Source organism: Xiphophorus couchianus, chromosome 5 (genome assembly GCF_001444195.1).
Source record: "Xiphophorus couchianus chromosome 5, X_couchianus-1.0, whole genome shotgun sequence".
In the NCBI taxonomy this organism is placed as follows: domain Eukaryota; kingdom Metazoa; phylum Chordata; class Actinopteri; order Cyprinodontiformes; family Poeciliidae; genus Xiphophorus; species Xiphophorus couchianus.
In genome coordinates this window covers 2451165-2477558 of record NC_040232.1, presented here as the reverse complement: position 1 = coordinate 2477558, position 26394 = coordinate 2451165, and the positions used below count along the sequence as shown (strand labels likewise).

Genomic DNA, 26394 nt, shown 5'->3' with positions numbered 1-26394 from the left:
ATCACCTGTTGAAGTTGAAAATCCTACTGGGAATACTGGACCTTGCCTAGCAACCCTGACTTTGGCATAACTTGTAGTTGGAAAGCTACCAAGTGGAATCTGATGTTAATGTTCGCTACACGCTCCATGGTGGGAGGATCTGTCTACGTTACGTTTTTAGTTGTGTACTCCACTGATCTGGCAATTTTGGAAGAGTGACAGTTTGCTTATCGCTATGAAGTTGGAGCTGAAGACCCCATTAACAAACCTACTGCTGTCTGATATTATGCAAAATTCCTGGACTCTTGCTTTGTCCAGCTACACTAACATTAAATTCCAGACTTCAATCTAATTGGGAACAAGTGATAACTGCTCAGACAAAACCAAAAGTCAACTTCTTGGCCTACTTGCAAAGCATTGTGTGGATTTAAACCATTTTTTCACATCACCTTGAATCCACTTTGCCCATATTAAAGCATGGTGGTGGCAGCATCATGGTCACAGAAACTTAAAGCCAGAAGAAAGACCAGTATTTATGTAAAGTACTGGACAGTAGGAGCTGAATACAAATGTACGTCACACATCTTAGACTGACATTTTGAAATGGAGTCATTTTCTTCTTACTGTGATGCTTTTCTGTCACATTAAAACCTGGAAAAATGCATTCAAGTTTGTGTTTGCAGCTTTGAAAATGGGCTTATAATCACAGAGGCGACAGACAATTTTGAACAAACATGAGGTGTGAATATGGAAAATAATGTTTTCACACTTGTTGCTAAATGAGTAATGCAAATGTTAGAATATTGTCCAGCAGCTGCTCCGTGTGATGAAACAGAAAACCATTTAGAGCTCAAAGACTGAAGCCAATGCTGGAGATGAAAGCTCTGCAGATGGAGGTTAAAGAGGAGGACGAAAACTTCCAGTTCAAAGCTTTAGCACAGAGCAGCAGTTCATTTTAATACAATCTTTTTAGATTATGTGCACACATTTAAATGCCTTTTTCTCTTTTTACCATTAACTTCTGATGGTTGATTCTCAAAGTGGACCTCTTACAGCCACATTATCGAATATGATTACAGCTTAAAAGCTGGAAATTACATCTGATAAGCTCCACAGAGGCTCACAGATATCGGGAGCATTGGCGCTGCGCTGTGACAGGTAATGAATGGAAAGATCGGCGAGCCCACGCCAATGAGAAAGCCAGATTGAGAAAGTGCTGCCTGTTTATTGGTGCTTAATGAAAAACAATTTATCTAAATCACCACCAGGGAGAGTTCCTGCTTACAGCTCTGGAAGGAGGGCTGGCTTTTCTGTCAGTGACAAATGTGCTGCTGTTCTTCCAATTCCAGTGGAATTGACGAGAGAAAACACAGCTATTTGGACCCCAGCGCTGCCCACTGTGCCACCGCGCGCTCATGCAACATGCATGGATGGTGGAGGTTTGAGCAGCAAAGCAGCTCCATCCTAAAGGACAGGCGTTGGCTATTGGGATATCACATGTGGACAGTAACAGTTAATTTGCAGCAATTAGGATTGGAGGATTCTGGGCTGCATGTTAGTGGATTAAACCCGTTTGAGGCCATAACTGGAGAAACAAACAACTGCAGACATCAAACCACAAAGGAACAGCCAAGTGTGAACAGCTACTGGTAAATGGGAAAATCAATGTGTCTGAACTCATCCAGAGCAAAAACAAGGTGGAGTATTATTTTAAAAATCAAAAAGTGAAAAAGATGTCCTTTCTTCAAATGCTAATGTCAGCATCCACAGTTCACATTTCCACAGAACCTCCATGAATGATCAGAGTTTCCTGAAACCGGATCAAAGCTGAAGGAGTAGAATAACATTTGGCTCCAATCTGATGGTTGAAAAACCTGAATAATAGATTAAAAACAGTAAATATCTTTGTTGTTGAGCTCATATGTCTGTTTTTAAGAATTTAGCAGCAAAAGGGTATATAATTGAAAATGTTGATTTTTGTTTTGTCAGTGTTTTTTAAATTAAAATTCAATTTATGGTGTTTGATTAGAGACTCTGCAATTAACTCAATTAAAAAAATTAATTGTCCCACCATTAAAAAATGATTTGTTTTTCCTCCCACTTCATAATCATGCTCTGCTTTGTGTGGGTCAACCACCAAACATCCCGAATCAGCTACAACCTCATAAAACCATCGTGTAGAAACGTAAACGTTCCTCTTTTCATGTGAAATAATGCAAATCCCCTTCCTGCCTTTTAGCTTACACTGTAAAATAAAGAAAGTAAGCTAATAGAGCCCCTTATTCAAGATAATGCATCAGCTTCACTTCGGCGCTGCTGAATAAAATACAGTGATTACGGCTACTTTGAGGAGCTTCCTGTAATTCAAGGCAAAATTCCAGTGAGCATTTAATCTGCTTCCAGAAAGACTCTAAATGTCATTAGCTGAAAGATATATGCGGTAAAAGTTCCTCTCCTTATTGAATTCTGTTGGAACCGTGACGGCTCCCGCAGAAACAGTTCAAGCATGAAATTATGGCTTCTAACCCCCCGCTGAGCTGCTGAAGCTGGAATTAGAATTGTACTGGAAGAGGAAATGCTAACAAATGACATTCTGTGGTGCAAACTGATAAAGACAGCAAGTTATTGTGTATTTAGGCTCAGTCATGCCTGCTAAATCTCTCATTAGAAGCAGCTCCTCTTGGCTGCAGCTGGAGCAGAGGAAGGGTTTCTGAAGGAGGCTTCAACCTGTGTGTCGTTGTTTCCTTTTCATTTTTCCCTCCTTGTTGTTTTGGACAGATACGATGATGAGTTTTGACCTCTGATAGCACTGAAGGCTCCACAGAGGAGCTTCAGCAAAACTGTTTGCCAAAACGTAAACCTGCAATGTGCCAAATTGGCGAAACATTTTAGGTCCGACACCGCTCCTGCTTCTAACGTCTTATTTCTGTCTCCTCTCATCTCCTCATCTCTCTCTCTGTTCCAAACTCACCCTTCCTCTGTGTTTTCCTCTCTTCTTCCTCCCTGCTCTCAGATTATGGTCCTGACTGATCCGGAGTTTGAGAGCAGCGTGCTCATCAGCACTGATGAGGGAGCCAGTTTCCAGAAGTACCGCCTCTCCTTCTTCGTCCTGAGCCTTTTATTCCACCCCACAGAGGAGGACTGGGCCTTGGCCTACAGCCACGACCAGAAGGTTAGACTCTTCACTTCAGATCTGCTCATTTAAAGAGCTCCAATTCACAATCAACATTATTATAGACCACTTTATAGAGTAGACGTTCAAGCCTAATTAAAGGAGATCCAACTCATTCCTGTTATATTCCAGCTCCGTTCCATAGCTATGATGGAGTATTAAGACGTGGTTTTTATTGGTAATATTTGTTTGGTCTTCAGTTACTTTCTACAGGGAAAATGTTGCATTTAGGAGGGAAAAAACCTTAATATTACATCTTTTATGATCTTAAAAACAATATTTTTTATGTAACTGAGCATAAAAATGGATAAAAAATAAAACTAAAAACTTTTGAAACAATATTTTTTACTCATATAGTGAATTAAACCAAAAATGTTTATGCAGAAAAAACTACAATCTATTAAATATTTTATCTAATTATGAAATACTTTGTTGCTGTTTAAGGTTGAATTAATATTGGGTCTTTTATATATTAATTTTATATTTGATCATTTTTAATCAATACTTAATTTTAACCACAAAAAAGCCTTTTATCTCTGTTTTGATGTTTTTATTTGGTTTTTTAGTTCCTGAAAGTTTCATGTATTTCATATGATGATGATTTGGGGGTCAGTTAGCGTTAGCATCTATTTTCATTAGAATAAATTCCTTTGATAATTCCTGAAAACTTTTACTGTTTCTTGTCTTTTGTTGAATTAATTAACACAAGTTCAGGAAGTTTGAAATTCATTTTTTCATTTTATTAAAGCAGATTTGTGTATTTTTGATGAACTTCTGCTGTATTTTGGAGTCTTTAGATCCAAGTAGCCTGTTCAAAATCATTTCATCATCAGGATTTTCACTCCAACAGGTTGCTTTGCATCTATAAATGAAATGATTGGATTCTGTGGTGAAGTTTACTGGATCTACTCAGAAAAACACTTCAAATTTTTAATCAGTGGACTCAGATCATCAGTTCATCCAGACAAAAGAAAAGCTTCAGTAGGTTGTTTCCAGTTATTCCAGGAGTGCGTAGAAGTGTCCCTTCCACCTGTTGCCATGACAGTGTCACCTTCACTGGTCTTTGTGTCTCTGCATGAAGCCCGGCACGCCGTCCTCACGCTGAGCTCCGAGATTGTCCCAGTAAATGTCGGCCATTAAGGTCAGTGACACTGATCTGGGAGCCGAGCGGTCGCTCCACAGGAGGGAGATGATCGGGGAACAGTGGTGGTTCAGTCAATCCTGTCAGCAGCTCACATCTGAAAAGGTTGTCACTGCGTGAGGGACAGGGACAGGTTGGTCCAACGTTGTTACGGCCAAAACATTTTAAAGTTTGACAAAAATGTGGAGGATGTTCATTTATACCCAACTGCAGCAGAACCTTTTAACGCCATTAGATTTTGTCTAGAAAATGACAACCAGCATGTGCAATAAAACTACTTAAGGTATGAGGACACATTCACATACTTTAAATAATTTTGACACAATTGTTTATAAATATTTCATTTTAAATGTAGGAATTATAAAGAAACCAAATGTAGAAGTTCTTGGATTGCAGAATCAGTCTACACTGCCTGACAACAAACTTCACTTTTTGTCATGATTTTTATTCATAGACCAACTAAATCTAAAAAAAAGTGTTACATGTATTTGTATTCAGCTAACAACTCAATAGTTTCTAGCAGCTTTTTACATTTACAAACTGAAACTTTTGGCTTTTCTTCCTTTGCAGTTTTTTGGTCCACCAACAAAACACCAAAAATCCTGAATCCTGTCTTGGTGGATAAGTAAAAACATCAGGGAACCTTAAGAATCTGCAGTCCTGTGATAATATTAACATGAACAAACAAGCTAGGAAATTCCTCTGAAGTTAAAGTAAAGAGAGAGTTGAAAGGGCAGCGCCTTCAGTCAGAGTTCTGGGCAAAACATGAAATCACTGAAAGTCCTTAGCAGTCAGCAGCACCTCCTAATTCTGAAGCAGTGTGTAGTAATGTTAATTAAAAACAGCCCTCAGCTGGTTACATTATGTATAAGAGCTGCAGCGTGCAGAAAATATGAGGTGCTGCCACCTTACCCATGAAATAGACTCACAAGATCAATGATGGTAACAGCTATTGATCTCAATGATTAAATATGCGGCAGCCGTGCAGGCGGGAAATACATCAAGCAGCCGAGGAGAAAGTTCAAGAAGGCTCCGCCGGCTGAGAGCTGGATGGAGCAACTCAACGTTAATGAGGTGGACAGTGATAACAGGTATTATGAGGCTAATGGTTTATGTGGCTTTAATTTGCATCCTTACAGGCAAAGTTGGTGCCTGAAGCAAAAGGCTCCGGCGTGATTATCACCTCCGCCGGACTCATTTTCACTCCCATCCTGAGTGTGTCATCCACACACCACGGTTTCCTCCTCGGGGCTGTTGTCGCAAATATGTTCTCCGTCTAGTTAGTTAATAGGGATTTGCACAGATATTATTGGTGGCTTAATTCGACCTGATTTCCCTCGCAGCCTCGGCGTTTCGTCTTCACTGTCGGGCCGGCAGCAAGGAGCTACAACATGCTCATTTTCAGCTGATAGTTTTCAGATGAGGTCACTGTGAATCTAATCAGCTGGAAGTTGGTGTTTAAGTCGACCGGCGCCCTCGGGAGCAAACTTAAAGAGACATCAGGATTCATGTGGAGACAAATGGGCTCGACTGAAGTGTTTGTTGTGTTTCTTGATTCTTTTTAAATGGCTTCTCTTTTTAAATTACCATCTGGGTGAGTCCACTCGTCAAGTAAATGGAGATATTTTTGGAGTTGAAAACTCTAAGTGACCTTTGGAGGCTCTCATCTCGGCTGTGAACGGTTTGTGAAGACAATTACTCATTGACGTAGTCTCACGTTGGCTTCTGTTGCTGTTCCTGCTGCCAGCAGACTGAGTTATGCAAACAGCCAGATGCAGAGAGATGGTGACAGGAAGAAATTCTTTCATCTTTTAACCGTTTTTATTTTTTATGCCTGTTGTAACATTAAACTGCTGAACTACTTTACCCTAAATAAGTCATTCAGTCATTCTCATTATCAGAGAATTATCTGAACGCCTTTCATCCTAAAGCAGTCGAGCCAATTTTGTGCATTTCTTGGTTTAGGTAATTGTTTATTAATCTAATAAAAGAATTATGTCCATTAGCAACCAAGTATCTACAGTCACCCTCAGAAATCTTTGCATCCCTGTTAATATGATGGGATTTAATCTTTTTAAAATATTATGTCATGATAAATCCTTTTTCCTTCACTTCTCAGGCTCTCTCCATCTCTTTCCTGAACTCTTGGTATTTATCCACTGTCTCATGTTCCTGATATTTCCGTTGTTTGAGATGGTCACAATAATCACATCGGCTGTTGGTCAGTCGGTTGGTCAGTTGGTTACCATTTTGTTTGTTTGTATCTGGAAGTCCAACATTATCTGAGCTCGGTGATACGGGGTTACCTATCTTCAGATAAAATTGGATTTTTAGTCGATGTGTATGAAAGTACAAATAATATTGAAGTTTTCAGTTTTGATCCAAATAAAGTTCTGACTGATCTAAGTGGGTCAGAAAGGAAGGGGCTTGAAAACCAATCAGCTCTGTGGGGTGAAAGGTCAAATCTAAACTGTTAAGTTTAATTTAATTTGATAAACTCTCATGCCCTTAAACGTTTTTTGTCAAAAGGCCTCACAGCTACGGGATTTAAAGGATATTTCAGAGGGTTGTCTCAACACACGCCTGAACAAACTTGAGACAGGCTGCGACTCTTTAATGGACTGCAACTTGATTAACTCATCCAATAATTACATTCTACACGAGTGCCGTCCTGTACACTGTAATCAAATGTTGTCTATAATCAGCTTTTATTTCCCTGTGAAATGTGGATTTCCAACCTTTGACAGAACAGATTCTTCACTGCACTGCTATTCCTCAGCGATAATTATCATCTCTGGTAGCTCTATTGTTTTTCTTTGGCTGTTATTAAGATTCAGAAAGATAAAGCTATTTACTGTTGCACCTCCATGAAGTGGCAGAGCTTGCAGAGACAGATGCTACATCTTGCAGCTTGTATGATTTATTGTCCTTTTCTGGTAAATGCAGCCTCATAAAAGCCTTGTAGATACATTAAACATAAAGCTTTCCGGATGTCGTTTGCTTAGAGGATTGCATCTTTTCATCAGCTACACCTACAGCACACCTGCAGGGTCATTTTAGTCAGTGGAAGACAAGCTGGCAAGTTGATTCTGGGAGGAAATATGCTGTAAAGCTTCTAATTTATCATTTTAAGCAGGAAAAATAAAGAAAACATATTGTATCATCATTTCCCACTGTGTTGAGGCTAGTAGCTCATGATAGTTGCATTCATGTCCATTTAAAAATTAAATGCAGAAGAGACTTGACAATGTGTTTGGAGTGACAAACTTGATCACCAGTGCAAAACAAGAAGATAGTCTCCAGCTCAAACACAGGACCTTCTTTAAGAAGCTCAGTCAACACCGTTAGAAACCAGAGCTTAAAATAGTAAATTGTGTTGTAACTCTCGTTTCGTAAGTGAACACTGTAAAATGGCTTCTGGTGATCCGTGACATTCTTCACGCCTTCCCCAGATCATTGCATGACCGGTGGCTCCGCAGCTTTTATTCTTCAGGCATGTTCTGCTGACGCCCAGCCATTTCATTCAAAGGTTCATTTCTTTCCCACTATATACTATAAGAATCGAGTACAGAAATAGACATTATTATTTTCTGCATGTTCTTCATGTTCTATTCTAGTATTCTCTCTCTTTCACTTTGTTGCACCGTTACAAAACTTTAACTTGACATGTTGCCCATCTGCAGCAACTGTATCTGTTGTATGTTGTTTCTCGTTCATTTAGCTCAGACACTACTAATTGTTATAGATTAATATACAGAGAAAACATTTGACCAGAGGCTATTTATTTCATGTAATTTCCTGGTATCAGATGTTTTGTTCTGACAGAGAACACAAAATATACATTTTCGTATGAATACAGAAGAAACCATTCGGGATGGTAGTGAAGTTTAAAACTCACTTTTAGCTTAAAACAATTACAGAAAGTTATTTTGTGATTTATTTAATTCTTACTTTCAGGATCAAAGATGTTATGTTGGTCTTTTAAAGCAACAGGGAAACAAGACGATAAGTTGTATCTGTGAAGATTCCAATTTCTCACATCTAGAGACTCCAAAGCTAAACTTAGACCTGAATAATAGTGACATTATTGCTTCTGCATGTCTCAGTCATGAAGGATGTCTGGAAGTGCAGACTTTCAGCTTTCAATATAGAACACATCCTAAGAATGGAAATGATTGTTTAACTGTTTCAGCCTTGAAATATCTTCCACAGCTCGTATCTGAAATGTAAAATGAATGCAGCTCTCAGATGCTAGTGAAACAGAACAAGTTTAGGCTGCAGAAACACAGCAGATTCATCATGGAGACAGCGGGAACATTATGAGTGGCTGAATCAACAGTTTGGTTCATTGTGAGAAAAGCAAACCAAGCTCAGCAACATAAACAAGCTATTTGTATCTTTGCAGAGGGAATCACCACAGTGCAAACACACCAGTTACTCAGCGCTCTCACACCTGGCCAAACCACTTTAGCTCATTTTCTCTGTGCGCTGTCAGAATACATTATGTGTGAAATATAGTGAGGGTAGCCTGCTGTGTGCTAAATGCTAATGTCAGCATGCTTCCTTAATAATCCGACGTGTTTGAGTCTGTTTTCTCTGAAAAATGATGCAGTTCATTCATTTCTCAACTCGAGTTTCTTCTCAGTTTCTAAGAATTTATTAAAGAACATGTTGTTATGGAGAACACAGTTCTAATCATCCCACATTCATTTTGCATATAGAACAAGGTGTTCCAGCGCCGGACCTGAGAATAAAACAACAGGCTGACACACACTCAGCTTTATTGATGTCACACCTTTCAAGCACAGATTAATTTCATAACGCTTCAAAGTGCTTCACAGAACAAACGCAAATCTTCAAAAAGACACAAACACCTCATTGAAAAGTGGTTTTCAAGAGCTTATAAAATACTAATGAAATAATAATAATAAAAAAACTGTAAAAGATAAAGTACATTTGAACAAGACCTGGAGGAAATCATGAAGTTGAGCACAAGGACTGCAGAAAGGTCCAGTTCAGAATTAAACTAAATTAATGACGTATTAACAAGATGAGCACTTTAAAGCTAAGTGGGATTTTTCAGTCATAGTGGTACTGAGGTTTCTGAGATTTTAAAGCATCATTTGCTGTGTTGTTAGAGCAAAAACTTCCAAGTTGTTTTTTTCCTCCAAGTACTCCAGTTTCAAACAGATACATGTGAGGTTAATCGGCCACTTGGTTCTGACCTTAAAGATGAGTGAATGATGGAGAAGGGCACCACAGCCAACAGCCAGGCATGGGGCACAAGTAGGCATTGAAAACTGGATGGATCTAAGTTGGCATAGCAACAATCCAATCTGGACGGGAAATTAACCATTTTTCAGTGTAGCCTCTCCATCCATCTGTTATCTAACACTCTTTATCCCTTCTGAGATCGTGAGGGGAGCTGGTGCCTCTCCAGGGGTCAACGAGGAGAGGCGGGGTCACCCTGGACAGGTTGCCAGTCCATCACCGGGCCGGTACCTGAGGAACTGGATATTTGTTATTATCTTGCAGATGAATGCTGATCCAGAGATCTGTTTCTTATAAACATAAAGATAAATGCTGGGGAAAAATGAATACAATCCCGGGTAATGTGCTCCAAATCAGTGACTTAATTTGCTAAATTGAGAAAGTTATTTTTAATTTAGCCATTTCTAAGGCAATAATTAAAAATATGCATTAAAAAAACAACATGGTCTCGTCAGCATATTGGTGTATTTCCTTAGATGACCAGGAAATAATTGTTTTTTTAAAATGTGAAGTATCAGTGGGTTCAGCATGTTCTTTCTGAGACTTGAAGCTTCCTTTTCTTCTTTTGTTTATGTAACAAATCATTTCCTGTGGCGAATGATGTAGCGCCATCATTCACTCATGTTTAAGGTCAGAACAGAGTGGCCGATTAACCTTACATGTATCTGTTTGAAACTGGAGTGCTTGAACATGTATAATCATGGCCAGTAATATTTTGTGTTCTTGAAACTGGCTAAAGAAACAAAAGTGTTAGCAGAAGAAAAATGCTCTGGACAGAAATCTTATCAATGTTGTCAAGGATCAAAACAAATGGTTGAGTTATTTCACTTTTTAAAAGGTTTTCTTGAGCTGGAGGAAACATTAGCCAGGTCTCCAGGATGCTGTGGGTTTCTCATTGTGGCGGATCTTGAAGGATTCCTGGGGATTTTCAGCTTTCACAAAAGTCTCATGATGACGATGTGGCATCATCCTGCAGGCGACCCAGGATGTAACATTAGTAATTGAGCATTTAAGCAAGTTTGGCTACTGATATACTGACTTTGATAGATCATGGCAGCTGCATCCTGGTTGAGGGATGCTGGTCTGAAGACGTTGTGCCTGGATGAGATCTGAAAGGTTGTACACTTGTGAGGTGACATGGCAGCTGGAGCGAACGGGTGACATGTAGAGCATGGTGGGAGCTTATCTTCAAGGTGAAGGAGGTTTTCCAAGCCAGCAGTGCTCTGATCTGATGTTCAGGTCATGGAGAGCAAAGGAGAATGTTCATTCAATGTGAAGGAGGTATAACCACACCTCTTAAGATTTAATGTTTAAATAATATGCAAAGATAATGTAATAAAGGCTAATGTAGTCTGTTTTATATTTCATCTTAAAAAGCTTGTAGTTTTTATATAGATCAGTAAAGTACTTGTTAATATGAACAGTGACGTCCTCAGCTGCTGGTAAAATTTGTCTCTGTATCAAAGCAGAATATGAAGTCAGTGAAAATGTGTGAAATCCCTCCTGATGTCCTTATTGTGGAGGTTTCACAGACTGAGTGGCTCCCTCTGCAGCCGGTGACTCATGTATAAAACTGCTTAAACGTGTCCTTTACAGCTTGTCCACAGTGTACTATAGCTTGGCCTCTTTCATAGCATTCTTATTGATTTGGTCTTTGCAAACAAATCAAGACTGACATATTTTTGTTTTGCTCCCATATTCTAAAAATGTGCCTGTCAGGCTCCTGTTGTGACTTGTCAGCACACCTCTGAGCAGCGGTCTGCTGCATGCAGGCCCACAGACCCAGACCACGTATTACCTGCTGATCCCACCAGCAAGCAGAAACACCGGTGGAGCGCTGACAAATTGAAATTCCCTTTCTTCTCATTTCCTTAGAAACAGCAGAAGCGAAAAAAAAAAAGCCAAAGCTGCACTTTAGAAAAACAAAGCGAAGCTGCTGGTACAACTGATGCATGTCGAGTGTAACGAGGACGAGGGCTTTCAGGTTCAGCTCCAGCCTCATACACAGCCATCCGCATGGAAAAATCTGCTGCGTATTCACAACACACTGCAATTTCATTACTCTAAGACGCTGTACAACACACCCCGTGTCCAAGTAAACATTTAATTTGTGTCTTCCTATTTCCACTGGAGCTGTGGTAATCCATTAAGGTTGGAGCATCTGTGGCAAGAAGCTGGGGTCTCAGAGGCAGCAGCAGCTTTATTACAGACTCTGACCTGGAACGCATGTGGGATTCAACCAAAGCTCTCCATGGCACTGAGCAGGCAGCATCCTGCAGATGGAGGGATTAATGCCATTAGCAAGGTGATGGATGGCTCCACATGAAGCAGTAATAACACAATAGATCACGACTAAATGATCATGGACTGAGCTGTCTGTGGAAGGTTAACTCCAGATGGTGGAAGAAGAGAAAAGCAACAGCTGATTCACATAAAGACACGTCTGATGTGAAATAAAGACTGAAAGCAAACAAAAAGATCACAGGACTGACTGAGTCGGCAGAGGAGGTGCATCTGTTTAACTCAGCGGGCACATATCAAAGAAAACCAAGAATCACAGATCGAGAGTGGCCGGGATGCATTAGGAAATATTTTATCGTACTTTCTTGTGTCCATCTGGAATGATGAAACTGGCGATGGAGCTTTGAAATCAAAGGGAAATTATGGATACAGTAAAGCACGGCTACATGGGAAAGAGAGGCATCAGAACAGATGGAGGCCCTCACGCCGATGGAAGGCTGAGTGTGTGTTGTCACTCCTTTGTGAAAACAGCAGATGGGAGTGTGCTGCCAGGCCAAAGGGAAAAATGTCAACAGAAAGGAGAAGTTTCTGCTGCTGCTTGTTCAGATCCCGATTGACTCTTTAAAAAGACTCAGAGGAATGACGTCAGAATGAGAAAGTTCTCTGTAGCTTTTGCTCTCTGTATGAGTTAAGATGTTCCTGGAATATGAAGGGAAATTACACAAAATTACACCTCTTTGTAACACCTACGTTTAACCACTATAGTAGCTTAGTTTCTTATTGCATTGGCCAGGTGATTGAGGTGTATTTATGTATCACAAAAGAGGATCTATTATCATGAATGATATGTTATAGAGCCAATGGTTTTCCTTTTCCGGAGTGAAAATTGATCAAATTGCTTCCTTGTGCAGTGAAATCGGACAAAGTAGGAAAGTTTGACTTTTAAGAGACATTTTAAGTACAATTCTGATTTTTGTGCTCAGATGTTTGGTGAACTGTAGAGTAGCTTGTGGAATATATGTCTTTTTTAAAACAGGGATTTCTTTACTTTAGTAAGAGCATAAAAAATAACATCACATTGCAGTAATGTGATAGAAAAACTGTGAAATTAAGAAAAGCAGAGGAAAACAGATGAGAAAACTGCTAGAATTTTGGGACCAAAATGTACAAAGTAGAAGTGCAAATTATAAGAGAAAATAAAAATAATTAGCTTCTGCTGAGATGATTTCCAGTTTGCGTACTAATGCATATTCATTTATGTGTGGAGTTTGACCTATTAAAATAGGCAATTATAATCATTTTTGGACAAGGTGCTAAGTATTTGCAGATTTAAGTGGACTATCCACCATTCCGGGGGTCACTGTAAAACGTTCCTGACTCCTGGAAGAAAAGAAAAGAAAAAGCAACAGTTGATTCATACAAAAGCACGTCTGATGTGAATTCTATGAATTAAATAAAATTCTTTAACCCTATAATTTAAAGAATTTAGAAAAATAGAAACCAACCAACATTAGTTAATTGAGATATTTCATCTAGCTAATCTTAAAAATAAATAGAACATGATATGAAATATAAGAAAAAAATGTGATCAAATATGTATCTAAGGCGTTCTCTGTACCAAAGTATGACGCAGTGTGAGTGATGAGGACGCATGACCCGAATACAGATTGATTTTTATGTATCAAAATCAGTTTAAAATAAGTTTTCTGTGCTCATGAGAATCATACAGTTGCTCAAAATTAGCAGCTTGGACTCTAAGATGGCCTCATATCCTGCACACTTCGCCCAACATCAAACATTTCCATCCTTTCCATGTAGTGTTACTCATACATGTTGGCTGCAGAGGATACCAAAGAGATGACTTCATCAGAAAGACGCTGCTGGTGTTGACAGAGATCATTTCACCTCCAGGAAATGCTGGAGAGAAATCATGTAAGGCTGATGGACCTGTAGAGCCTGGAGACCTGGTTGGACCTGAAAACAGGATGTGTGAAAGAATTTTAAATAATTTGGTTCTAAAAGTTGCTTTTGACTCCACATAAGGATGAAACTAGTTGAAATTAAAGTCTGTGGCTTTTCCCTCAGCAGCCCACACTGTTATATCCTGAGTTTTGACACCTGGATATTTTTGATTTGAAAAATGTTAGAAGACTCTGAGTGAACTTGATCTTGGTTTTAGCTTAGTCTCTTCCAGATATCCAAAGTTTGGGTCAACCCATAGCAGCTCAGGAGTTCAGCTCTTGTTAGTCCTTTAAAGAATAAGTTGTGTGTAAAAGTTGCCTAATTTCCAACTGATGTTCATCAGTCATTGTGGCTTGAAGCTGGATTTTTTTAATTTGCTGTTTTTGCTCCCAGTATGACATTTTTCTGACTCTGGGTTCCAGTTTGAACATAATTTTTGAATTAGGCAGCAGCAGCTGTTTGTTCGTCTTGGTGTAAAGAGCGGCTATGTCCTCATGGAACAGTTTTATTCTCATAACCGTTCTCTGGTTCATGAAAAGTTTATCTGTTTAAATCATTTTAATGTCACAAACACAATTGCAGAAGGCTGCTCTGTTTCTACAGAAGTGTTTGATGTAAACAAACCTTCACCTACTGTTTGGATCATCATTTATTATTCATCATTCACCAGAAGAGGTTGAGTCCAAACTGCATTCCTCTAGGGCCAGAGTCCTGCAACGTTTGCATGTGTCCCTTCTCCTACACACTCAAATTAAAACATCCAGCTCTACAGAGCTCTGCTAATGAGCTAACAGACCAATGGGTCTCAAACTAAAGACCCATCAGTGTGCAGTCTTCAGTAGGAAAACCACACCCTGTTTCCAAAGGTGATTTTTTGTTCAGGGAAGAGGCTTCACACATACACAAAAATAATGATCTGGACAGTTTCTTTAACTTCTTCAGCAATGATCATGCCTTGTTTTCCACAAGTGGCGCAAAACATGGATATGCAACAGGCAGCAGGGCACCAAAGCAATGTTGGAAAAATAATTGTTCAATATGAGGTTCGTACCTGTTTGCCTAGTCGTTTTTTCCCCCCAGACTGTGTATATTCAAGGTATTCTCTTTGTGAAGTATTTTTCAATCTTGGAATATTTCATAGTGATAAAATATGTTACTGAAAAGGAAACCTAGAAACTTGCAATGGTTTGACAAAAATAAGAACAATCCCTGCGTTATCTTCCCTCTTCCTTCCTCCTAAACTGAGCTAATCCCTGCAGACTCAGCCTCACCAGGGCACACTATCCCCTTTTTTCTGTAATAAATCCTCCGCAGGTAACATAAAAGCAAATGTTTCTGTTGATTTTCGTTGATTATGCAGAATGAATTATTCAGCGTGCTCCAAATGCCTAATGAGTCCCGTTCTTTGAGAATTAACTGTGCTAAAATATTGCTGATGTTTGTATAGCCCTTGCCTGAGGAATTATAAGTATTGACTCAACTTTCTTCTCATGCGCTTGGAGTAATAACACGAAACTGCAAACAATCGTCAAATGGTTTTTCACATGTTCAGCTTTACACTGTTTTTTAAGCATGATTTATTGATATTATTATTGTTTGTTTGACCAACCAAAATCACGGTTAAACATCAAGATCTAATGCATCCTTGGAAAAGATAATAGTCCTTTGGGGGTGTGACCTGTTTGTTTATGGCCAGCCCAAGATTTGCATTTTAAGGCAAAATGAGTAATTTACTAATTGGAGTGTGAAATTATTGGGAGTCTTCCAGTTTAAAAATGTCAGTGCACAAATAGGGAGGAGAGGATCAAAGATTTATGGTTCAAAAGTGCTGCGTTACCAGAAAAATCCCCTTCCCCTCCCCAGCCCTTATAGGCTCAACTCCATTTCCCTTTTCCTTCCTCCATCCCGTCGTAATGATCATAACAGGCCTCAGAGGCCATAAATCGGAACAGTGGGGAAACTAAGTGTCTCATCATTACGCAGCCTCCACCTATCCTCTCAAAGCGCATCCTCGTCAGGCCCTCGGGACGGCAGCAGCACTTGTTTAAATCCAATCTCATTCCAGCAAGCTCTTCATCACTTCTCCCCCGCTCGCACCTAATGATGCCCCGTGTCATATTGTTGTCTTACGTGTAACAGGGATGAGCTGAATTAGTCTTCCGCTTGACTAAAGGTGAGGACCGAGTTAAAGTGGCAGTTATTTCCACATGACTTCTTGTTTTTGAAGCTGTTTGCTCCTGAAGATGTCTGGAAGTTTTCAGTCGGACAGACAACACTGTCAGAGTCACACCATCACAAATGTATTCATTTTGCATGACAGATTAGATGGATAAAATATGTTTGGTTGATTGGACACATGTTCCAAAGGAAATGATCTTTGATCTGTTGCAGCAATTGAGAAGTGCCATACAGCTTCCTTCATTGTTCTCATAATAGTAACAGAGAAGATGACTGAAGGATTTGACTGAACCTTCTGGGAGCTGATAAGTCTGGTTGTTGTTGAGAGAAAACATCATGGAAACCAAGAGTTCATATTAAAATCTGAAACCTTGTTGTCTTTGCAAAGGCCAGATTATATTTTTTAACATTTTGTCCATCAAATATTTTTACACATAAAAACAAAAAAAGATCAGCACTAACAGAGGTAGGATTAATCTGAATATCTTGTGATTTTTTCTGAACTGAAGATTAATTTGTGTGACTTTAAGGTGATGGTGGTAGGAGTTTGTCCTGTAGCTGGTGGTTTGCTCCATCTGTTCCAGTCGTTGTTTCTCACCTGTCTGGCCTGCTGGTGGTCGTAGCTCCGGTGCATGGCATCGGCCTCACAGCCTCATAAAAACCAGCCACTTGTTCTACGTTTTGCTTCGCCCAGAGGGTCAGGAGCCTCCACTATGGAGAAATGATTGCTTGCTTGAGGTGTAGACTCTAGTGAAGTTAGAAATGATTTTACTCAATCTCTTATGTTTGGCCGTGATATATGTAAGGCACCAGCTCAATCGTGAAGGAAGCTGCGCTATGGAGCTTATCAGAAGGTGTGTGCTTTGTAAATAACCGTAACCCACTGCCAAGACTTTTGTTGGCAGTGGGCAGTAGGGCCATGAAATCTTCCCAGTAATAAAATGTCCTAAGCATTCCTCCTGCTCTGACTTTATTGCTCAATATTTGGAAGTGAGGCCAACACACTAAATGGCTTTGACCTTTTTCTCTGCTGCCATTGCTAAAACTACAGGCAGACTACAATTATAAAACCCCTAGTGTTCGCTGATTGGCCAGGATGAAATCCATCCTGAAAAATCAAACTCTGCGGGACAAATCCCAGACAGGGCACTGAAGGGAGACTAGAATAAAGTGCAATAGTGTAGGAAGGAAGGCAATGGCCAGGCTAACTGCCCCAGGGCATCTGTGGCTACAGTGTAGCTAACAGCTACAGCCACTATCAGTGGATGAATGACTGAATCTAAAGAGCTTTGGAGTCCTCTGGACTAGATAAAGAGCTCTATAAGTGGATGCCAAACAGCCACGGGCTTCGTCTAGTCTGATTTCTTTTAACAATGATTTTCTTCTTGCCACTCCTGCATAAACATCATCCATCTGCAGCAGTTGCAGGTTGAATGTCACACCTGTGACCTTGTCTAGTTTCAGTTTGTGAAAACAAAAGTCTGCCAAAAAGCAGCAGATAGAAAAACTCTGTAGTCACTAAGCATTATTTTACATGTATGTTTGACTTAATGTGTTACTCTGCAGTGATATCTAATGAGTAACACAAACATTATTTGCAAAATCTTTAGTCTTTAGTTTGTTTCCATTGTAAGGTTATTAGTTTGCAATGTTGCATTCTGGTGTCTGTTTAGAGATTTTTCTCAGATAGCTCCAAATAATATGAGAAAGATATACAAAAGTCAACCCTGCACCAACAAGAGAACATCTTTTCTCCATTCATCTCTGAGTACTGCATGAATGCAGTGGAGGAAATAGAAGCTGGGTTTGAGCAGCAGCCGAACAAATTATGGCATATATTAGTTGTTTTGTAGAAACACGGAAAATCTAATAATAGCTGGTAAACAGGTTGGTTGTTTCAGGGATGCATCTGTGAGTTGTTCAGTACAAACTTCTTTCCAGCTCTTTTTTCTCAGCACATATAGAGGTGGAACCATACACTGTGAAAAAACTTTCTTCACTCTGCCGAACTTTTCCTGTTTTGTTTCAAATAGATGATTTTATTTACTGAGTCCCAGAACAATAAGACTGACTTTTTCACATTTTCTTTTGAACATAAGCTTGCATATGTTGACCATTTGTTCCTGATTTTTTGCATATCAAAAGGAATCAGTGTGTTGGAGGTAAAATGTCATTAAATCAACAAATGGACTTCCTGTAGTTGCTTAGTTTGATTGAGGCTGCCTGTCTGATCATAGCTGTGGTCATTAACAGTCCTATTACAGCCAGGAGACCCAGCCACCCACTGGAGGAATGTTTCAGCTGCTTTTCTACTTTTTTCTGCTTGTTTGTGTAATAATCTACAGACAGACACAGAAACAGGTTGCAGGCACATCTGAATAAGCTGTCTGAGGATAATAAATTCTAGTGGGTGTTACCAGTCATCACAATGAGCATGCAAAGCAGAGAAATGTCAGGAAAAATGTAGTAAGTCAGTTTGTGAGTAAAATGCTCAGGGGATAACCAGACCTTGGAAACAGCTTTTTCCTCCCCTTTGCTCTCTGACACACAAATTCTCCAAGGAAAAACTTTTGTTGTGTTCCTGATTGTAACACACCTCTAACTGTGTTTTTGAAAGCGTACTTCCAGTTGAAGATGGGAATTCTCCTCCAGGTTTTCCCCTGAGATGCTGATGGCTCACCAAACCTGGCAAGAGAAGCAGCATGCTGGTGTTTTCTTAGCGCTCCACACAGCCTCTTTGCTCCCCTCAACATGCAAACATTGTTTGACTTAATCCACCCTAATGATGCAAATTTATGCTTTTAATTATTTCCAGCTGAATCGTACCCTGACTAAACGCTCCCACATATGCAATGGGGACATCAAACTCAGTAACGTATTCAGAGAGAGAAGCAAGAGGACATTTATTCAGGATTACTCTTTTTATTCTTTCTTTTCATTTGCATCAAGTCCCTGAAAGGAATTAGCATTTCTCATTTTGTAACATTCCTAATATGACAGATATTGTTGTCTGCAGCTTCAGATTCTGCTATTGAAAGCCCTTTTTAGATAAGCCTCTTTTATTTCAGACTTTATTTTTAATAGGAAGCTGTGAGCCTACATCCTGACACCATTCTCCCCCACCTTTAATGTGATTCTTAAATTAAACCTCTGATTCTTTTTGCTACTTATAGAGAATGTGAATAGAAGCTGGAACGTCTTACAGAATGTAGATATTCACCTGTTAAAGCTCCTTTTTACACAAAGTCATGATAGCATCTGACTGCATCTTCCACATAAGACATCATCAGTGAGAATATCCTGCTGCTAATAATTCAAATGAAATTTGAATCAAACCAAAATCTCATTTTGTTTAATTTAAAGATTCGGATACCCCTAAATAAAATGCAACCAATTGACTTACAAATGTAGCTAATCATAGAAATGCACAAGCACCTAACTTCAAAAAAAGATATTTTCTGAACAGTTTTTGTTCAGAAATTTAAATCCCCAGGTTGAAGACTGGAGAAATCTCCATTAGTCTTTTTCCACTGAAACGAGTCGATTTATCTGTTAACTAGCAAATTCATAGCATTTAAACATTTCCACATTTTAAACATTACAGCCAAAAACATCAAAGTCTCGTTTGCCTCGAACAGGTTTCCTTTCTGGAGACAGATTTAGCTTCATCCATCTTTCCATCAACTCTGACCAGCTTCCCTGATACTACAGAAGTAAAAATCCCCAAAGCATGATGCTGCCACCTCCAACAAACCTCTGAGGCCTTCACAGAAGGATTTGTCTGTGTGTTAAGTTACACACAACTGGACTCTGTTAACTATTATTACCTGCAGGAAAATGAGCCTGCATGTGAGAATTAAGAAGAAAAAGATGTCACCTTGTAGGTTAGACAAGAGATTAATCACTTAATAAGAAAAATAATCAGCAGATAAGTCAATAATCACAGTGATTGCTGTTTCTAGTCCTAATCAGAACCAATCAAGAAGATAAAATAGGACAAAAACATCCCGTTTGTTTTTCAGACAGAAACTGTGTGTTAGTGTTCATGTCTAACACACATGAACACAGTTTCACACACTGAAGAATCCAGAATATTTCTACTCAACTTGTGACAGTGCAATGGCAATAACATTGAATTCTATTCTATTCTATTCTAACTGTCAGCTGCTACATTAACTTCAAACCTTCTAAAAATTACTATTAACCTAAACGTGTTGTGTTTGGTTTAGACTCAGTGAACTGTGACAAAAATGAAGCTTGATCACAAATATACAGTTTATGTTTTTGATGATCAACTAAGTTTAGATCCTAAGTTGACTTTTTTTTTACCAGAGTTTAAAGTGTGGAGGAGATAGTTCAAGTTATTCAGGCAGACCTTCAAGTTGCATAATTTACAGCTGATTTAGTGGATCCTTCATATATGCACTGCACAGACAATCAGCGTTATGATTTAATGCCCTAGTTTTACTGCAGAACTGGCTGCTGGCCAGGATTCTGATTTGCAACCAAACATTAATTTGCAAACTCATTAAAGCTTTTTTATTTGTCTTTGTCACATAATATGAATTGTTAAGTTTTACAGAAAAAGCAGAAGAAAATATATTTGCCATAGGATTTTGTGAGGTGGACATTATTCTTTTGTTGGCAGATGTTCAATATTTTGTTTGCAGAGGGATCGTAATCCAATTTCATTGTTTATGAGATGTCATTTTATGAGCTAGAAGATACAGCTCCTTCACTCTGAGAGCCGTTCCATTAAGGTGACTCCAGTTGTAAGGATGGTGGGGAAACACAAGTTCTTCTCTGGTTCTGTGAAGAATGATCAAGAGAAGGTTCATTTCTCCAGTCAGACAGAAACTTCATTCATATCAAATCATTTCTTCTGCTAGATGTTTGATTCTCCCTCTGGATTCTGAGTTTCTGTAGAGGTGTGGTTCCCACAGGTGGGACCCTTCTATGAACAAACTACTGTGGGGTTTTGAGAACCACTAAAATAAAAAACATTGATAGAGATGTGGGCTGTTGACGCATTCAGTCTGGGTATGTTAATAAAAGGTCACATTTAACTTCATTTATTAGCGCAAATATCGTAAAAATTCCTTACGAATATTTCTAAATTAGCGCCACGAAATCTGTGATGTTGATGGCAGAAAACCACAAAAACAATCCTGGATGGACTGATTAGTGTGAAAAGATGTTGTAGCAGTCCCTCAGACCCAAGAAAACACAGAGAGCTTCGACGGGTGTAGTAGCTTTGTATTTGCTTCTTTCACAGCCAACTTTGCTGAATAGCACTGAAATACACCGTGCTCCAAATACACCGTGAAAACTCGCTCCGCTGTCCAAGGGCTGCAAAGTTTATGGCGGTAAAGTCCGTGCAGTGCTGCTTCTAGCCTTCTCTGAAGAAAGTGCGCTAACCCAGAGTCACAAAGATGAAGAACATCCTCCTCCTCCTCCTGTCCGTGGGATATTCCCGCCCAACGTTCTGACTGACAGGAAACTAGCAACACTTCCTCTTATTTTTCACTTTAAATGAAGGTACTAACTTAGAGTGAACCAAACTACAGCGCCCCTAGTGGGTACTATGGGTAGCAACCTACAAACAGCATAAATAATGGAATGGGCATTTACAGATGTTCAATATTATGTTATTTTAAGAAACACTTATTGAATGCTGAAACACCTATTTATTGATATTTTAACAATAGAATTGGTTTTTATCAATACGATCCGGCGCAACAGGAACTTTATGAACATTCAAATTTTGGCCCAAAATGGAAATGAGTTTGATGCCCTGATATTTGATTAAAAACGACTGAGTCATGGACTATTTTGAATGTAAACAAGAATAAAGAGGAAGATATTTGGTGGTGGAATGATGTCACTCCACCAGCAAAGGAAGATTCTGTGATGTCACTGGCGATTCAGTCTGTGATGTCATCAACTGTAGGATTGTATGTAACACAATTCTGCATATTTTTCATTGCTTGCAATATCACTGACCAGTTCAGACGCAAAGCTCTTTCAGGTAGATTACCAATCGAGGATTTTACTGATTGTATTTAGGAGAAAATGTCTCATTATACGCCAAGATACCACAGTGGGATGATGGGACCCCACGCGAGAAGGGGAGGCCAGCAAAACCCCCAAGGCAGGTTCCCTCCTGCACACCCGAATGCCTTACACGGGGAAATCCAAAGGCTGAGTTACCTTCTGGAAATGGAGAGAGCCGGGAGGTTTGAAGACAACCAGAAACTGTCCCACCTGGAGGCCGAGCTGGAAGAGACCAAACTCCAGTTAAAAAAGCAAAAAGCTCTCAAAGAAACGTTTATCAACCAGGCCAAAGACGCAAAGAGGGAACTTGAGAGATTAGAGAAGTTCAGTGATCCAGCAGTCCGTAACGCTGCGGTCATTGCTTCCAAGGTTCACAACAACGTGAAGTACATGAAGAAGAAGAACTTGCAACAAGACTTGGAGGAGTTAAAGGTGGCCCACCTCCTCAGCCAGGAAGCATTTGTAGCTGAAATACAGGCTGAGAAGAAGAAAAGTCAGGGACTCCAAGAAGATCTGGACAAACTCCAGACTTCCTACGAGGAACTGCACTCTGAGTATGAAGCAGCTGATGCTCTGCTGAGGCAGGAGGCCGAGACACAGAAGCTTTATGAAGCGAGGCTGAGTGAAGAACAACGACTGCTGGAGAACTTGAGAGCTGAGAAGGACGACATGTTTAAAGAAATGTCCCAAAAGATTTCATTCCTGCAAGACAGCGAAAAACTTTTGCAGGAAGAATTAAATCTGATCAAACGTTCATACAATGAACTGACCTGCAAATATGAAAGCGAAGTTTCTTCACTAAAGCAAGACGTGGAAAGATATCGGCAGGAGGCGACAGATGAGAAAGACGCCAACATAGAAAGAACGAATGAAAATCTGCAGCTTATCAACAATCTGAGAGCTGAGAAGATGGAGCTCTTCCATAAAATGTCCAGAGAAATTACAGTTCTGCAAAAGAGAGAGAAGCAGATGATAAAACTGGACCAGTTTAACTTCTTCTACGAGGAGCTAAAATGTAAATATGAAAGAGGCATTATGGATATACAGCAGCAGGCTCAAACATACCAGAAGAAGATAAACCAGGAGGAAACTGCTCTTTCAAACAGAGAAAAGAAAGAGAAGGTTATGCATGAAAGAAACAATTCTGAGCTGCAACAACAAGTCGAAAACCTTCAGCTGCAGATAAATCAGGAGCGAAAAGATCATCTGGAGAAATCAGAGGAGGACAAGGCGCATCTAGACAACCTGAGAGCTGAGAAGGAGGAGCTCTATCAAAACATGTCCAGAGAAATCACAGTTCTGCAAAAGAGAGAGAAGCAGCTGATAAATGAACTGGATCAGGTTAACTTCTTCTACGAGGAGCTAAAATGTAAATATGAAAGAGACATTATGGATTTACAGCAGCAGGCTGAAACGTACCAGCAGGAGAGAAAAGCTCAGCTGGAGAAATCAGAGGAGGACATGGCGCGTCTAGACAATATGAGAGCTGAGTTTGCCGTCCTCCAAGATAAAACAACAACTGAGATTCAATTCCTTCAAGACAAGGAAAGGAGTGTCCAGGCTGAGTTAGAGAAGGTTAACAGTTTGTACCTGGAGTTAAACCGTCTGTACGAAACTGATGTCACTGCATTAAAACAGGAAGCAGCAAAATACCAGCAGGAGAAAAGTTGTGTGATAAATGATTTGGACAGAGCAAGAGAGGATGTACTGCTGCCCGACACTCTAACAGCTGAGGAAGAAGATTTCCATCAAAAACACGTCCCAGTTTCCCAAGAGGAGAAAGACTCACAGAACCAAGTCGACCTGGTTAAAGTCTTCAGTCCAGAGGTTTCTTCGGAGGAGGAACTCTCAAGAAAAACCTTATCAAGTTGTTCCACGGATCCAGAATCCACAGGAGAGACTGAGATCGCTGGAGAAACCATCCTGGAGGATTTAAACAATCCAGATATTAAAACCCTGCAGGATGGTCAAAAGAAAAAATCAAAATTTTCAATTTGGAAAAAAGTCCGAAACATTCTGCGATTGAAAAAGCCAAAAAAACCCCAAAAGATTGAAGACGATCAAGAACATGTTTAATGTTCTTGATTTGGATATTTAGAGGAGAAAGACGTGAGAGGTCTGTGAACGGGGCGCCATGCCACGCTCCGTCAAGAGGAAATTTAAAAACCATGAAGTTTTTCCCCATCGACTAACTAGAAAATAGATCCCTTCCCGACCCAATTGGAAAAAACGTGGGCAGCACGGTGGTGCAGCGGTTAGCGCTGCATCTTCACAGAGACCATCTGTGTGGAGTTTGCATGGTCTCCCCGTGTTTGCGTGGGTTTTCTCCGGGTGCTCCGGTTTCCCCCCACATCTCCTAAAACATGTAGGTCAGGTCAGTTGGTCACTGTAAATTGCCCCCAAAACACTTTAAGGAACTCCAACCATGTCCAGTATTATTGTTAAACTTGTAAAATGAATTGAATTAGCCGAACGTTAGCCCTTTTCCCTTCGCTGGTTTAGTGGCAGACGGCTCAGTGCCGCAACTAGGCTCAGTATTTATAACAACGTATTGATTTAAGAATTAAAATTTCTTCTTTTAATAGTAATGATTTCTGTTTATTTTCACTGTACTTGTGCTTTTATGGTTTGTCCCTTAGTTTACCTTTTCTACTCACTTTTTATATTAAATTGCACTGAATTGTAGCTCGTTATTCTGTTTAAATCTGTATTTTAAAGAAGATTAGCAAAAGGATCATGCAGTGGCTTTTTTAGGGCGGCTGTGGCTCGGTGGTAGAGTGGTCGTCTTATGACCAGAAGGTTGTAAGTTCGATTCCAGCTTCCTGAGCCACATGTTGAGGTGCCCCGGGGCGGGGCACTTAGCGGCAAGTTGCCCCCCGACCTGCATGTGTGTGAATGTGACTGTAGTGTGAAGCGCTTTGAGTGGTCAACATGACTAGCAAGGCACGACACAAGTTCAGTCCATTCACCTTTTTTCTTTGATAAATCCTGTTTTTCTTTTTATACCAAACATAAAAAAGCTGATTTAACAGGTTTGGATTTCTTCAGGTTCCAGGATGTTAAATTAAGATTAGAGTTAATCTGTACATAATATTAGATGATAATTGTTATCATAATTTAATACTCTGGACCATGAAGAAGCTCAAACTTGTTATATCTGGTTTGTTTGTTATAAGGAAAAAACAGGTTTTATCATAAATAAAAGTTACTGTGATCTTTCTGTTAGTCTTTATTTAGAAATACAGATTCAAGATAGTTTAACAAACTTAACAAAAAAGTGCAATTTAACATGAAAAACTGTAGAAAAGGTAAAAAGAAGAACAATCTATGAAAATATGAAAACAGAGAACTCAATCAGAAATTATTTCCATCACAGGAAGAAATCAATTCTTAGATGAACATTTTGTAATAAATATAAAGCTTTTGTGTTGTTGAGCTTATGTGTTGTCTGCTTGTATAAAAGAGAAGAAAAGGGGCAGGAAATGCCTAATCCAGTTATTGTTTTAACCAGCTTTATAGTAAAACTGCAAATTCTGTTTTATTTCTGATGTTACTTCTAGGTTTGGTTTGTCAACCTGGGTTCAATTCCCAGTCCTGGAGAATTTGCTGCATGTCTTTCCCTTCTCTCTCCTCCTAATTTCCTGTTCAACCTGTTAAATTACGGCCTAAAAAACTTTATTCGAGCCTAAAAGACTAAAAAAACTAAAACATACATTTCACCTCACATCTGGACCAACAGTCAGAATATGCTTCCCACCACATTGTGCTCGTTTCCTCGTGTTAAATAACAACTTTCTTCCTCTCTCTCATTTTCTCTCTTTCTTACATAATTAATAGGTTACTTAATTTTTACACACACACACACACACACACACACACTTACACGTCCCCTCCATTGGCTGCCACCTTATCGTGGTGGGGGGGTTTGAGTGTCCCAGTGATCCTAGGAGTTATGCTGTCGGGGCTTCATGCCTCTGGTTGGGCCACCCAATGCAGACAGGTCCAAGGTGAGGAACCAGAACCAAGTGCAGCCCAAAGATCCCTTATGATGAAAACGACCATTGGAAACAGGGGTTCTGCTCGCCCCTACATGAGGTCCCACCCTGGAGCCAGGCCTGGGGGCGGGGCACGTTGGGGAGCCCCTGGTGGCCGGGCTTTAACCCACAGAGCCCGGCCGGGCTCAGCCCGAAAACAGCCAACTATTTTGAATGTAAACAAGAATAAAGAGGAAGATATTTAGTGGTGGAATGATGTCACACCACCAGCAAAGGAAGACTCTGTGATGTCACTGGTGATGCAGTTGGTGATGTCATCAACTGCAGAATTGTATGCAACACAATTCTGCATATTTTTCATTGCTTGCGATATCACTGACCAGTTCAGACGTTCAAAGCTC

At 39.8% G+C, this 26394-nt stretch overlaps 1 protein-coding gene across 3 annotated transcripts in view; it reads left to right on the top strand.

The window, feature by feature from the left end:
- sorcs3a (sortilin related VPS10 domain containing receptor 3a) overlaps positions 1–26394 on the top strand; it is a 223111-nt gene that overhangs the window by 121151 nt on the left and 75566 nt on the right. For all 3 annotated transcript variants that reach the window (XM_028018662.1, XM_028018663.1, XM_028018664.1), the window contains one exon: positions 2993–3151. In XM_028018662.1, coding sequence (XP_027874463.1) covers positions 2993–3151 — 159 coding nt within the window. The remainder of the gene's footprint in view (positions 1–2992; positions 3152–26394) is intronic.